Here is a 15317-nt window from a genome sequence, read left to right on the forward strand (position 1 = left end):
TATATATCTTTACAATAAAATAATTAGTGGGAAGAGGGGCTGTATATAAAAAAACAAGACTGAAGAAAATCTGTCTTTCAGTTTTTGCAAAGCAGCTCCAAACATGGATTGGTTGGTGGTTCAGGAAGGCGAGGCCCAATAATATGTCAGTTAAAAACGACAACACAGTCACACGAATAAAGCTGCTTCCTGAAAGATAAACTCAGCTCAGAGATTAGGTTCCTGCTTCACAGGAAATAATTATGCAGCCAGTATTCAACATCCTGGTGAACAAACAGACAAGCAGGTGTACACACAACGCTTTTTACACCACAGTTTAAATGTAAACTTCTCCTCCTGATATTAAGGCTCACTCACAAGCTGTTCTCCATAAGAGGAAAATGTTTACTTACAGCAGTTTTAGCAAGAAGCTAAATAACTATCAAGTTACAGTAAAGTTGGGATGGGGGGGGGGGGGGGGATAAAAGCAAATTAAATCTTCTCTAAGGAATAAAGTGTTGTACAGTGCAATATAATTTCATTTCGTACACAAATTACGTACACAAGATAAATTCTTGTGTACAAGTTAACCACTTACATGTTTTAAACACACACACACACACACACACACACACACACACACACACACACACACACACACACACACACACACACACACACACACACACACACACACACACACACACACACACACACACACACACACACACACACACACACACACACACACACACACACACACACACACACACACGTACACAAGATAAATTCATTTCATATGATAATTGTTCTAGAATTGTACCCCTCAAGGTGGCTGCATGTTGGAGCAGCTCTGTTACATTCATCCTGGGATTTTGCTTTTGGAAACTTTAAAATAAAAAAATTAATTAAAAAAATAAGAGCAGCTGATTAACACCTCAAAAGCTCAAATAATATATCAGCTACAGCCCCCAATCTCAAATGAGTTCCATGGATGCATTCCCTTCTACTTGCCAGCTGTGTTCAAGTGCCTGACCACTGAGATCCTGTAATTAGCAGCAAGCTCGGCTAGCTGCTGGGAGGTGTGGCCATCACTCTGGGAGGAGTTCTACGTAGCACTGGACGGTCCTGCAGCCTGGGGGAACCGAGAGGCCAGCCGAGTCTGGGTGGATGGATCGGACGGCATCTGGGACCAGTTTCTTTGGATCTGCTGTGTGACGGACCTTTACAGGAGATCCTTCCTGCCTACAGCCAGCAGTATCTATAACATCTCTTAATGAAACGAGGATAATAAGTTACAACAACATTTAATTTCCCTTGGGTATTAATAAAGTATTTTTGAATTGAATTGATAAAACTAATGTAGAACTAATTCAGTAGCACTAAAAAGAAAAAAAGACAAAAACAAGAACAATAAAACCATAAAAATCAGCACCTAAAATGTAACAAAAGCCAAAGAATAAAAATTAGTTTCAAGCGGCTGTCTAATGCGCAAAGGCAATTTATTCCACAATTTTGGCCCCACCCTCACAAAAGTCCAGTCCCCTCTAAGGTTATATGTAGTTTACTGTAAGATCAAGAGCAGCTGATCAACAGACCTAAGAAAACCAGCAGGCAAAAAGAACCACGTGTCAGGTTTAGGAACAAAGGTGCCATGGTTGAAGAGTAGTGGCACCTGGAGTCAGCTGTGGTGTGACACAATATGGAGTGAAGCTACTGGAAAGCTGATCTCTAAACTCTCTTACTGGATGCTGCTACGCAAAGTTTGTTCATATTAAGCATTATCCTGGGACTGATGCATTTTGTTTGGTCACATCCAGAATCTACAGTGTCAGCTTTGTAGCTGAAATGTGCCATCTGACAAAGATTTAACAGCAAAGAAACGTTGGTCTGTTAGCACAATAAAAGCTGAAAAAAGAATCCAGTCCTCCGTTATAGTTTGGAGGGGAGTTTATTTTTAAGGCGTGTATATTTGCAGTTTTCCCTACTGTTTACACTAATGGGTGCAACATTGGGTTTATTGCTTTGATGCAGTTTTAGCCACACCACATCAGTCTGTCATAAAAGAGGTTTTGTGCAGATGTCTATATACAGCCCTAGCGCTCTAGAATTACAAAAACGGAACAGAGAAATGTGACAGGAACAGAAAGAAAAACGATAAGATTGAATTTCAGTAGGCTTCAAGCAACAGTATGTCAGGGCTATACAGAAACCAAGTCTAGTCATAAAAATCCAGTGTAATACTATAATTTGATGACCTGTGGACACACCAGTGAGGACATTCATAGAGTGGGGAAATACTAAGGAGGTATTAAGAAAGATAATGTTCATAGTCTGAAGGAGTTTAGCCCAATTTCATAATGTCTCATTAAGTCTTGCTAGATGTCTCAAACTGAACACAAGCTGTTTTATTAAAATACATTTCAGTCACATTTTATTTTTATTGCATGTAGAACTAAGGGGTAGGCTGCGTGAGGGTTGAAGCTTCTCCTCTGTTTTTATGAAACAAAGGAATGCTGTGTAGGTTTGCACAAAGGTCGCTTGAAACTGAGTAAGAGTAGCCACAAGAAAAATAATATAGAATATTTTAACACGCAAATGAACAACTGATTTTTGATTAATAACCTTTAAATACCCAACAATTTTCAGTCAGGTCATCTGGACAGTTTCTTTTTTTTTGTACTGAAACGTTTCACCTTCCATCCAGAAGGTTTCATCAGTCAAGGAAACACACAAGACAAAACCGATTCTTCCCCCAACAACTTACTCCAAAGTGGAACAAACCAGTTTTGTTTGTGCTAAGATGGTGTCTTTGGCACGCCCCCTCCTCTGGTGCCGGCCCTCTTCCTCGTCGACAGTCATGTCAAACTGGTTCAAAACCAAAAAGGTCCATGCTCAATAATCCAGGTATACCTGAATTGTATACCTGGATTATTGAGCATGGACTTTGTTAACCTTTAAATATTTGTCTTTTTAAATGATTGTGTCTGCTGCCATTATCATGTTGCTGCTGTTGAACCCATGTGTGGGCTGAATACAGGAGACTCCCAGGTAAAATAAGTAATTTAAATTTATTAAGACAACACAAAAAGCTGACTGGGCAACCAAGCTGACGGAGAGAACAGAAACATGTGGCCTTGGGAGGACACTCCACAGACAAATGGCAGGACACAAGGACGCTGAATAAATACAGACACTGACGAGACAGAAAGACAAACACCTGGGGTGATTAGAATTAGACAGGTGCGATGGGAGCTGAAACAACAATGACAGAAACACAACCACAGAAATCCCCTCAGCCGTGGGCAGCAGATGCTCAAATAACAAAAGTTAAACTTTAGATGCCAAACATTGTAAAACGTTGGTTACGTATTGTAACCCCAGATTCTATGAGTATAGGCGTAGCCCTTTAAGAGCTGTCGCTGGTGGGTTTAATCCTGTCATGCAACGCATCGCACTGAAAAGTTTAATCCACGCCCACCTGTTGTGTGGGCCCCACCCGGTCCATATAAATTACATTAAGAGTGGGTAATCGGCTCCCAAATAGCTTTTTCTTCAGCCATTTAGGAGCCAGTGAGGCCCGATGCTTAAAGGGCTACGCCTATACTCATAGAATCTGGGGTTACAGTACGTAACCAACTTTCTATTTCGTATAGGCTTCGCCCTTTAAGAGCTGTCGCTGGTGGGTTAAGGGCGAAGCAGATGTAGTCCTCGCCTCACTGGGTCCATTCAGACACCATATGAAGCGCCAGCTTGCCCAAAAAATGTCTTGTCACTCAGCTCTCCATGTGCGTAATTGCGGGTTGCGTAATTTCAAACCTGAAAACAGAAGATCAGGACTGCAATAAATTCTGATTGTTAGGTGTTAAACCTCCCAGATGACATTCTCTGAGTCTTTTAATCATTTGTCAAGCAGTGTTGTTTTCGTTAACGATGACGATGACGAAAACTTTTCGTCGACGCCCCCTTTTTTCATGACAATAATGAGACGGTAACAAAATAAACATTGCTCTTTAATGACTAAAACATGACGAAATGTGTGTGAGTTTTCGTTGACGAGATGAGACTGTACGAAAATGTTTGTCGGTGGTCCGTCAATAATTTAGAATGCACAATATTTCTGCCCATTGGTCACACCCACTGCTACCCAACCGCGCTGATGCACCGCGCGCTCACCTTTGACTTCATTTCAAACTGGACCATGGCAGATGCTGCACGTTTTACGAAGGGGCTCGGTGGACGCAAACCCAGAAAGGATTTATGGACTTATTTTGTATTTAACCCAACTGAAAGAAGAACCGAATGTATCGTCGAGGGAGACGGAGGTAAATGTGGATTTAAACTTGGTGGAAAAAACACGACAAATCTTAAGCGGCACCTGAAGGCTCACCACCCTGATATTTTTTCCAAGGTAAGTTAGTTACAACTACTATTTTTGTAATGTACATACATGCAATGTTACTTGACAAACCAAACGGGTTGTGACACATTTCACAACTCCAGTTTCGTGTAAACTTAATGTTTTTTTAATTTTATTTTTATAAATCCTGTCCTTGCTTGCGCACGTGGATGCTAACTTCGTGCTATTAGCTTGTTTGTTGTGCTAATCTAACGTCGGCTACTGTTACGTGTAAAACATGCAGGGATGTATGGCTGATAGGTTGTGTTTGAGTGACTGAATATCAAACCTGTTGCTGTTACCCCATGTGTCTGTCGGGTCTGCATCCTTTAAACCAAAAACCCATTTTAGCTAAACACTACTTGCATTACATTTTAAAATGAGACAACCAACATTTGTCTGATAAATGTTTACAGTAAAAAGTGTTAGGGGGCCAAAAAATACTTCATTTTAAATAAATAAATTGAATCAAAACATTTGCAAAAGAGAAAAGATACATTTTCTTAGATTGAGTGTTTATTGGTAGAAGAAAAATGGACAAAGTAATGTAAAAAATACCCCCCCAAAAAAGCTGTTTTCAATCTAATGAAAAGAAAAATAGTATTAAAAATACTGGTTATGTTAGTGTCATTCTGGATTGAAAATCTAATGCCAATTAGCAAAAAATAGGTAAAGCTGACATTTATCTGTATTCAAATTTCAAAAGCATCTGCCTGTGTTAAATGTTTGGTACTTCAGACTAAAAGCTACAAGGGCACCTCAGTGTTGTTTTTCTGCTCTGAACCCTGAGCAGAAAAACATTAACACTGCACTAAAGTATTTTTTCATTTATCACAAGTCATATCATCATTGCAATATGATGCACTGTTCTTGCACATCACAGGATTTCCTAATATCAGACAGCCCTAGTGCACTTTTAATAATCTAACTCAACTGTACAGATACATTAGAAATTTGGCCATTGCACAATATAGAAAGATCAGATGACTTACGTAAGGAGGACAGGGTGGATGCTATTGATCTGGTTATTAACGTATCAGAAAGATTTTTTTGTTTGCTTGTTTGACAGCTAAAGTCATTCTGTTTTCTTAACATGGTATTTAGTAAGATATGTTGACACAAATCATTATGCACAATATATGTACATATAGACATATAAATAATTTTTTAAAGATATACATACATTTGATTATTTTATATTCACTTATAGATTCTTTACAAGAGGTGTACATTGTATATACAGAAAGAATAATTATCTTCTCGCCTTGCTTTTTTCTCATCCAGATCCCAGAGATCCTAACTCCTAAAGAGAAACCTGGTGGTCCAAAGAACGACAGGTCACAGTCATCTATACCAGCAGCCTTTGCCGCAGGATCTAAATATAAAACAGATTCTCAGGAACAACATGCCAAAGAACAGGCGATTGCTCTTTGGATTGGACGAACAGGTCTACCTGCTTGCACAGTTGAGGATGAAGATTTCATCCTTATGATGGAGACCTTTGATAAGAGGCTCACCATACCGAAAAGAACAAAAATAAACAACTTGGTTGACAAGATTTATGATGGTGAAAAGCAAAAGTTCAAAGAGAGGCTTGCAACAGCACACAAAATAACAATTGGACTGGACATATGGACCAAAAAAGGCCTTACAGCATCATTTCTAGCAATTAGTGCATGCTTTTTTTGCACTGTTGAAAACAAAGCACAGCACATACTGTTGAGACTTGACCAGCTCCCTCACCCACACACTGCTGAGTGTATAAAAACCCATGTTGATCAATGTACAGAGGACTGGGGAATACCCTATCTATTCTAAACAATGTTGTGGTAAACATTTTTGTTGTTTATTTATTTCATACTTACTTTAAAGACCAGATACAGTGTGTATACAGTACTTAGTGTTCTGGGGTTGACTTATTCATTTTAGATTTCAAAACTTCCAGTGGCATATTTCATACTTTAAGAGAATAAGAAGAGATATATTTTATTATTTTGGTTTAGAATGTTTGCACAAGTTAAAGATAGTCAAGGTTTAGGACAGTCTGTTTTTATGTCTTCATTGTCCTGGTTGAAAAGTTTGAGTTTAACATGTGTGTTCCCTTTTATTATAATATTGGGCATTTGTACTTCATTGCACTTTAGCACATTTTGAGAAATAAAGCCACAAAGTGAGAATGTTTTTGTTTTGGGCATTTTTGGAGTACCAGTATTTGATTCCACTATTAAAACAAATTACTCAAATTAATTTGTAAAGACTAATATGTTTTCTATTTATTTTAAAGACTAAAACTAGACTTAAAATTTTAAAGTTTTTGTCGACTAAAGCTGGACTAAAACCATTAAATATAGAAATGACTAAAACTGACTAAAACTAAGAAGTATTTTTGTCTAAAAGACTAAGACTAAAACTAAAATCAAAATGGCAGTCAAAAACAACACTGTTGTCAAGTACACAATTCAACATGTTTGAATGATTGCTGTTATTGTTTATCTTTTATTTAACCAGGCAAATCCCACTGAGACCACAGATCCCTTTATCAAGAAGGGCCTGAGCCTGAAGGCAGCCTAAACGTGGGAACATGCAAACTCCACACTGAAAAGCTTGAACTCAGGACATACTTGCTGTAAGGCAACAGTGCTAACTACTAAGCTAGCATGCTGCCAAGTTAATGTGCTTAACATGGGACACAAAAACAAGCCCCCATTCAGGCAACAGAAAAATTACTGTCACATGATGTCACATGGCATCTTATCCCACATTAGCTATGTTCAAATGCACAAAATTCTTTGACCAGACTGAAATGTTTTCAGATACAATAATCCAAATGTATCATTTACATGGGCACAATCCATTCACGAGCGTTTACATGCAGCAGGCTTTTATTGAGAATAGAAGTACTGGCATGTGCAGAGTGGTAAACTCTCCTTTAAAAAAAACAACACAAGAAGAAGTTCTACTTCAGTGATGAACGTAAACAAAACTGAGAACCCAAAATGGACCCGCGACAGGTTTTAATGACGGTGGAGACATTACTGCACTCCCTGACTGAGCTACAGGTAATACAGATCATTTTGAGCTCTTTCAAAATTTCTAGTAGAAATGTGTCGCTCACCGACCAGTTTTGCTTCCCCGACATATCAGCATCTAGCCAGGCAGAAACACGTGAGGCAGACATAGGTCGCACATGCGCAGTCAGACCAGTTTTCCACGATCGGAATAAAATGATCAGATTAAGTGTTTACATGCACACCGTTCAGATTATGAATTGGCATAAACCACCTCTCTCATTCGGATTACAAATTCATTCGGATCGAGCTGAATCAACAAAGAATAATCCATGTTTACAAGATGCATTTTTATTCCGAATGGTCGTTTAATCCAATTACTTATGTCCATGTAAACATAGCTATTGAGAAAAGGAAACAATTATGCCAAAATTATGGTCATTTACTTTCAGTTCAATTCAGTTTATTTATATAGCGCCAAGTCACAATAGAAGTCGTCTCAGGGCACTGAACAGAAACATTAACATATATATAAAAGCCAACAATTTAAAAAGTTATCTATCTAGGGAAGGAAGCCATTAAAGCTACTTCTGTTCAGATTTTAGCATAGACAATTTATACCCACTTATGATGAAGCTCTCTCTGCTCAAACTGAAAACCTCACTTTAAACTGCATTTTGGACACCTTGTCTGAAAGACAAACAACATATGTTGGTCTAAAGAGAATTTGCTGCAGCTGACACAGTAGTCCAACAGTGGGGTGTAGTCTTTACTTTACAATAAAATCACATGACCCATTTATCCTGAACCAGGTCTCTCCCATCTCGACCACAAGAAGAATACCAGATGCCTGTCTGGTGAGCAATAACATTCCTTTGTTTCATAAAAACAGAGGAGAAGCTTCAACCCTCACGCAATGCGGCTACTGTATTAAAAACAAACATACTCTAGTTTTATTTCACTATACACTTTTAATATAAGTGAACTAACTAAGTGAAATATTTGTTTTTGTTTCCATGGTTCCAATAAGTTTAAGAGAACATGAATAAAACGGGTATTAATTTTGTATTGGACTCACATTACTGCTGTATACTAAGACTTATAATTATCAATTATAACATTTAGACAGAGGATTTTGAATGTTTTTATGCTCTATTATAAATATTATTAGTTCTTTTTGCTAATGTTTTCTATACAACACTGAAGGGCATCACTTTGTTGTAACCCATCACAACGTTCAACCTGACCTATCATTTTTAAAACCCACAACAAAAATCTTTGCTTACTTAGATGGAAACTTCAAAGGCTCACGTGTTTAAACATAATACATAAAAAAGAGGAGGGTGCTTTGTACATTTTAAGTCTTAAATAAGTTTTTGATAAGGCAGCAGAGACGTTAAAACTTGAAAAATAGTCTGGATTTATGACCTTGTTTTTGCAGTATTACCACATCTGAAACTTATGACAAGCCAGTATTTTAAAACCATCAGTCCTACTAGCAGCTAAATCAATGTCTATGGCTTCATGCATACATTTATGTGAGAAGAACGTTTTAAAAACTGGTGTATCCATGTGGACAGGAGATACAGAGCATTTCAGAAACAAAGACAGCTGCCTATTTTGGCACTTTGCTGTTTTAATTTAATTTTTTTCTGGGTCTGTCTTGCTTTAACCAGATCCTGTCCGTGTTCAACACCGACTGTGCGATGAAATGGTTCAGAGCTGAGACATGATGTGTGGACAAAATAACTATTTAAATAAACAGTCATTGTAGCATAGATTAGGCTTTGTTTTAGGTTTATTTAAAAAGTCAAAACTAAATCTAAACTCGTTTTATACATTATGACATCACTACTATCTTGTAATAAATAAATCTTATTAATAAATATTCATGTTTATCCTTTTTTTATGCTAATTTTAATACCAGTTATTCTCTGACCCTCGCACTATAATTTTTTTAATGTACCGTATTTTTCGCCATATAAGTCGCACCTTTAGGCATAAATTTGCAAGCCCTGTGACTTATACACCGAAGCGACTAATACACGTTTTTTTTCCCATATTTATAACCCAATTTTGGCCTGAGATCTGACGATTTCATTCGACGATTCATTCTGACAAGAAAAATATTAAACATTACCATTTTCAGGAACTAGGGGGCCCTCGACCTGTATGGCAATTCAAGTGTCTCATTAATAGGTAAAAGTGGCTATTAATGAGACACTTGGCTTGCCATAGTAGCCACCTTCATCTCGCTCCGGAACTCCTGTAGCAAACGTCAAATCAACTGCATTTCATGACGCGCAAGCAAAATTCAGCTGATTTGACCATTAAAGTGCATTTATTAAGGAAAAGTTCAACTGAGACACACCTTTACTATAATTTTGAGCAAACAAATAATTGTTTTTAAGTGTTTATCTTGTTAAATTCTTGTTAAAGTCTTCCGATGCACGCTGTCGCAGCCGCCATTTGGCAGCCAATCGATTCTTGGCACAACACCGGCCCACGTTTCTGGGTGGTCAGCAGTGACACATAATAGATGTGTAGATGTGACTTATACGGCAAAATGACTTGTGTTTTTTTCCACTTTATTAGACAATTTTGGACTGATGCGACTTATATGGCAGTGCGACGTGTACGACAGCCAGTATGGTATAAAAAAAAAACTATATTTAAACAAGCACTGTGAGAAGTATGTGAACAATGTCCCTTTATCACTGGTATTTCTTCGATTCCTGAGATAATACTGGCAAAAAGCTTGTAGAGGGCAGAGTTCACTGTTCCAGACTGCAACACATAAAGTTCCGTCTTCACAATTTGCAAAACCTTTCTAAACTGTCTGATACTATTCTACATTAAGAAACAGAATACGTTTTAAAGAACTAATGCAAAAAGAACAATAATTAAATAAATAGTGTTCAAAAAAAGTCAACCTCCCTGCCTTGATGGTGGTTTGGTCCGCTTAGCAGCTTGTTCAATAAAAGGAGAAAAACATCTGGTCACCTCTTAGTGCAGCATTATGTCAGATAAATGCAACGACTCTGCAAGGCAGTTAGATAAGGCCTTCGTGAGAAAAGCTTATCAATGTAGTATTTTGCATTTGTGGCTATATTGTCTCCAACTACAGTTGTCTCCCACTTATGTGCAATATATAATGAACTAAAATGTCAGTTATTTAATACGTCAGTTCCTTTTTGTCACAGCTGACATTCATTCTGGTGATGGCGCCGCTTCGTTGGTTATCAAAGTTCAGTACAAACTGCTTTAGGGTTCATGGAAATCATATTATTAATTTGAATAATTATTGAATTATTCAAATACTTTACCTGTTCCATGTAAAGGTGGCTTGCGGGTTAGCTTCAGTCAAACAGTCAAAAGAGTTCTCATCCGTTTTCTCGATCCTCACTTCCTCGGGTTGAACTTCGAAGAACAAAGAGAGTAGTGTTACTCCTGCTTGAACAAAATACATGAAGCACAAGTAAAACGAAACCGAATACCTGATTACGTCATTTTAAACAGAGAAAAAGAAAATTCCTACTAAGGTCATTGACTGGTAGTTCATTGCTTCTTATCCCTGTTCTGAATTTAATCTCTGCACTTGATGTTCTCTCACATTTTGAATATAACTATCATATTCCTGTATTAGCTTAAAAGTTGCGTCAGGAAGGGCATCCGGCATAAAAATAACTGCCATGTCTTCGTGCGACTTAGGTCGTTGTGGCGACCCCCAACGCAGGGAGCAGCAGAAAGAAGAAGAAGAAAAAAAACCCTGTATTAGCTTAAAATACAACAACAACAAACAAACAAAATTAGGACAATTCATTGAAAAACGGATTTTAGATTTTTCATTTTTTTAAATGTTTGCTTCTGTGGAAATGCTGCATCAGTGTGAAAAAGATGGGTAAAGTGACTTCGCCTCCTAATGTTCAAATTGAAGCTAATATATCCAAGATTTGTGGGTGTTGCCATATTGTTTCTGAAGCTGTAAGCCCCGCCCACTCCCCAACACACAATTATGCAGTTTATTTCGGTATTACACAATTATTTACAGTTAAGCACATCAGAAAAATTACTTTGTATTTTATGAAAATACAACAAGGCAGTACGGTGGCACAGTTGGCAGAGTTGCTGCATCTCAGCGAGAAAGTCGCCAGATTAAACCCCGATCATGGACCTTTCTGGGTGGAGTTTGCATGTTCTCTCCGTGCATGCGTGGATTTTCTCCGGGTACTCCGGTTTCCTCCCATAGACCAAAAACATGCATGTTAGACTGATTGGTAACGCTAACAGCCTACAGGGGGCGCTCAACCCATTTTGGCTTCTACAGTACTTCTATTATATCTATATACATATCTATATCCTGAGAAGCCCTTGGTTAAGGACTTTTTAGATTTATTAGACTCATTTAATTTAACTCAGCATGTAAACGGTCCCACCCAAGAGCGTGGACATATACTGGACCTTGTTTTAACTCATGATATGACTGTTAATAATCTTGTTATTGGTGATAATGTTTTTTCAGACCACATGCCAGTCCGGTTTGAGTTCACCCTCCCCCATCTAACTCCTAAGTCGTGCATTCCTGCACGTCCCACCCGGACCATTAACCATTCCACTGCCACACGTTTCACAGATGTTTATAACTCTGAAATGATAATTCAGACCCCAGTGTTTCTCACCACCACTGAGGAGCTGACATCCCAGTTCAACTCTGTCTGCTTAAAGACTCTGGATCATGTCGCACCTGTTAAAACCAAAAAATCAAAACTCAGAGCAGAACCTTGGCTGAGTGACGTCACCAAGGCCGTTAGGCAGCAATGTAGGAGGGCGGAATGAAAGTGGAGGAAAGACAGGCTGCAGGTCTCTTTCCATATACTTAAAGAGAGTTGGCGCTGTTATCAGAAAACAGTAAAAGCTGCAAAATCAAAATTCTTCTCTGATATAATTACCTCAAACTCTCACAACCCACGTGTCCTCTTCTCCACCCTAAACTCTGTTCTCCACCTCACTGAACCATCACCTCTGGAAGCCTCGACTGAGCTCTGCGACAACTTCTTACATTTCTTTTTGGAAAAAATTGCGACCACTCGGGCTCTCATTTCCCCTCCAACTCATGACCCATCCATCCCACCTCAATCTGTAGCTTCTTTTGACCATTTTGAACCCATCACTCTATCTTCTCTAGAGCAGGTCATGTGCAACTTGAAACCTTCTGGCTCCCCCTTTGATGTGGTCCCCCCTCGACTACTAAAGGAGGTTTTTCCTACTCTAGGTCCGTCCATTCTTGCCATAGTAAACAGTAGTTTATCCACTGGCGTGGTGCCAAAATCCTTTAAACATGCTGCCGTCCAGCCTCTCCTGAAAAAAACAAACCTTGACCCCTCACTCGTTTCCAACTTCCGGCCTGTCTCCAAACTCCCATTTGTTTCTAAAGTACTGGAGAAAATAGTCGAGTCCCAGTTGAAGTGCTTCCTGGAGGATCACGCCATCTTAGAGCTTTTCCAATCTGGCTTTAAACCTCTCCACAGCACTGAAACTGCCCTGCTGAAGGTCTTTAACAACATCTTCAGATTCACAGATACTGGTGATTCTGTGCTGCTTGTCCTATTGGACCTCACAGCCGCCTTTGACACCATCGACCATGAGATCCTCATTGCTAGGTTGGAGCAGTGGGTGGGCGTCACAGGATCAGCCCTCAATTGGTTCAGATCTTACCTCAATGACAGATCCTTTTGTGTCTCCATCAAGGATTTTAGTTCCGCAGAGGAAGAGCTTAAATGGGGGGTTCCGCAGGGGTCCATACTGGGTCTCCTCATATTCTCTTTATACCTGCTGCTGCTTGGTGCTATTTTCCGGAAACACAACATGCACTTCCACTTCTATGCCGATGACTGTCAAATTTACTTCCCCCTAAGACACAATGGTACATGCTCTATTCAACCGCTGCTCAACTGCCTGGCTGACATCAGGGACTGGATGGCTTTAAATTTCTTAAGTTTCAATGAAAAGAAGTCTGAAGTCATGTTGGTCCCTCCCAACGACATGATCACAAACCACTGCATCGACCTTTCCGCTCTAACCCTGTCAGAAAAACAAAGAGTCACTAATCTGGGCGTGATAATGGACCCTTCCCTGAAACTTAACAATCATGTAAACATGATTGTTAAATCATGTTTCTTCCAACTGAGGCGGCTGTCTAAACTGAAGCCCATATTGTCCAAAAAGAACCTGGAGACAGTAATACATGCATTTATTACATCTAGGCTTGATTACTGCAATTCACTCCTGTTTGGTATCAGTCAGACCTCCATTGCACGACTACAACTGGTCCAGAATGCAGCAGCCCGATTTTTAACCAGTACAGGCAAAAGAGAGCACATTACACCAGTTTTAGCCTCACTGCACTGGTTACCGGTTCACTTTCGAATCCAGTTCAAAATACTCATGTATGTCTACAAATCACTGAACAGTGTTGCCCCCCCCCCATCTCTCTGATTTGCTACAACCGTATGTCCCACCACGTTCCCTGAGGTCAGCGGACCAGTTGCTCCTCACTGTTCCAGGAACTCGTCTTAAGCGCAGAGGTGACAGGGCCTTCTCTGTAGCAGGAACAAGACTCTGGAACGAGTTACCTCTGCTTATCAGACAGGCCCCCTCCCTCTCGGTTTTAAAGTCCCGTTTAAAAACTCACTACTATTCAATAGCTTTCAACACAAGATGATCTGTGTTTTGATCCTGTATGCTCTACACTGGTTTGTCGTCATTATCTGCATCGTTTTTTTGTCTATATTCTGATTTACCTCATTTTGTATTTTGCTTTGTGTGTTACCTGTTGTTTTGTCTGTACAGCACTTTGGTTGGCATTGTTGCTGTTTTAAGTGCTTTATAAATAAAGTGGTATGGTATGGTATCTTGGCAGAACGGAAAAAAACTAGGGCGGGACGGGAGGGACAGCCGCAGCCTCAACGTGAACGCTAAAAACAATTCCCTGCTAATTATATGGAGCAACAAGTCTTCGAAATTAACAACCTTTAGATCCTGTTTAAAACTTATTCATGCAAAGAAGTGGGCAACATACCGTACAGTCCTTCCTTTCACAGATTTTATTGACCGGTAGTTGTCCTGTTTGGTTTGGATTCAAACTATTTTGGCCAACCTCAGTTGTTTAATAGCTCTACAAATAAAACGGACTAACATGACACCATAGTTATAGACACGGGTAAAAACAATGTTAAGAGTTTTTGTTTTTTATGATGTTGGCAGTTTACAGATAAAACTAAATAAAGTCACTTCTACAACAGATGCAATGAATGTTCATGTAAATACACGCATGGTTAAAAAAAGAAGATAAAAATCTGTTATCTGCACTTTAATTCAATTTCAATTCAGTTTATTTATATAGTGCAAAGTCAAAACAGAAGGATCTCTCTGCTCTCAGCTCTCTCAGAAACAATTCATATATACAGTAGTCCCTCGCTACTTTGCAGTTCGTTTTTTGCGGACTTGTTCCATCGCGATTTTTCAAAGTAAGATTGGACATGACACACAATTGGCTGATTGGTGGATGAGCCGCATGATCGCCATGGATTTTTTTACAATTTTAAATAAATTATTTTAAATGATTTAGCACGTGTGTGCAGCCCACAACTGTGGGAGAAGCGTCTTCCTGCAGCTGATTAACTGATCTCCATGCAGAGCCGAAAAGTGGGCGTGGCCAAGAGTGCAACTGGAGGCAGAGAGCTGAAATTATGACATTCTGTGCTCTTTTAGAGCATTTAGAGTTTAGATACATTGTTTAGAATATTGCAAGAGTGTGGGAAGGGGATAAAACACCTATATGTATATATATATATATATATATATATATATATATATATATATATATATATATATATATATATATATATATATATATATATATATATATATAT

General features: G+C 38.9%; 1 protein-coding gene across 2 annotated transcripts in view; it reads right to left on the minus strand.

Annotated features, from left to right (window-relative positions):
- Window positions 1-15317, minus strand: part of LOC119419661 (nectin-1) — a 43948-nt gene that overhangs the window by 9617 nt on the left and 19014 nt on the right. For both annotated transcript variants that reach the window (XM_037687024.1, XM_037687023.1), the window contains exon 4: window positions 10713-10806. In XM_037687024.1, the coding sequence (XP_037542952.1) occupies window positions 10713-10806 (94 nt within the window). The remainder of the gene's footprint in view (window positions 1-10712; window positions 10807-15317) is intronic.

This window comes from Nematolebias whitei, chromosome 13, assembly GCF_014905685.2.
Source record: "Nematolebias whitei isolate Nwh7 chromosome 13, NemWhi1, whole genome shotgun sequence".
In the NCBI taxonomy this organism is placed as follows: Eukaryota; Metazoa; Chordata; class Actinopteri; order Cyprinodontiformes; family Rivulidae; genus Nematolebias; species Nematolebias whitei.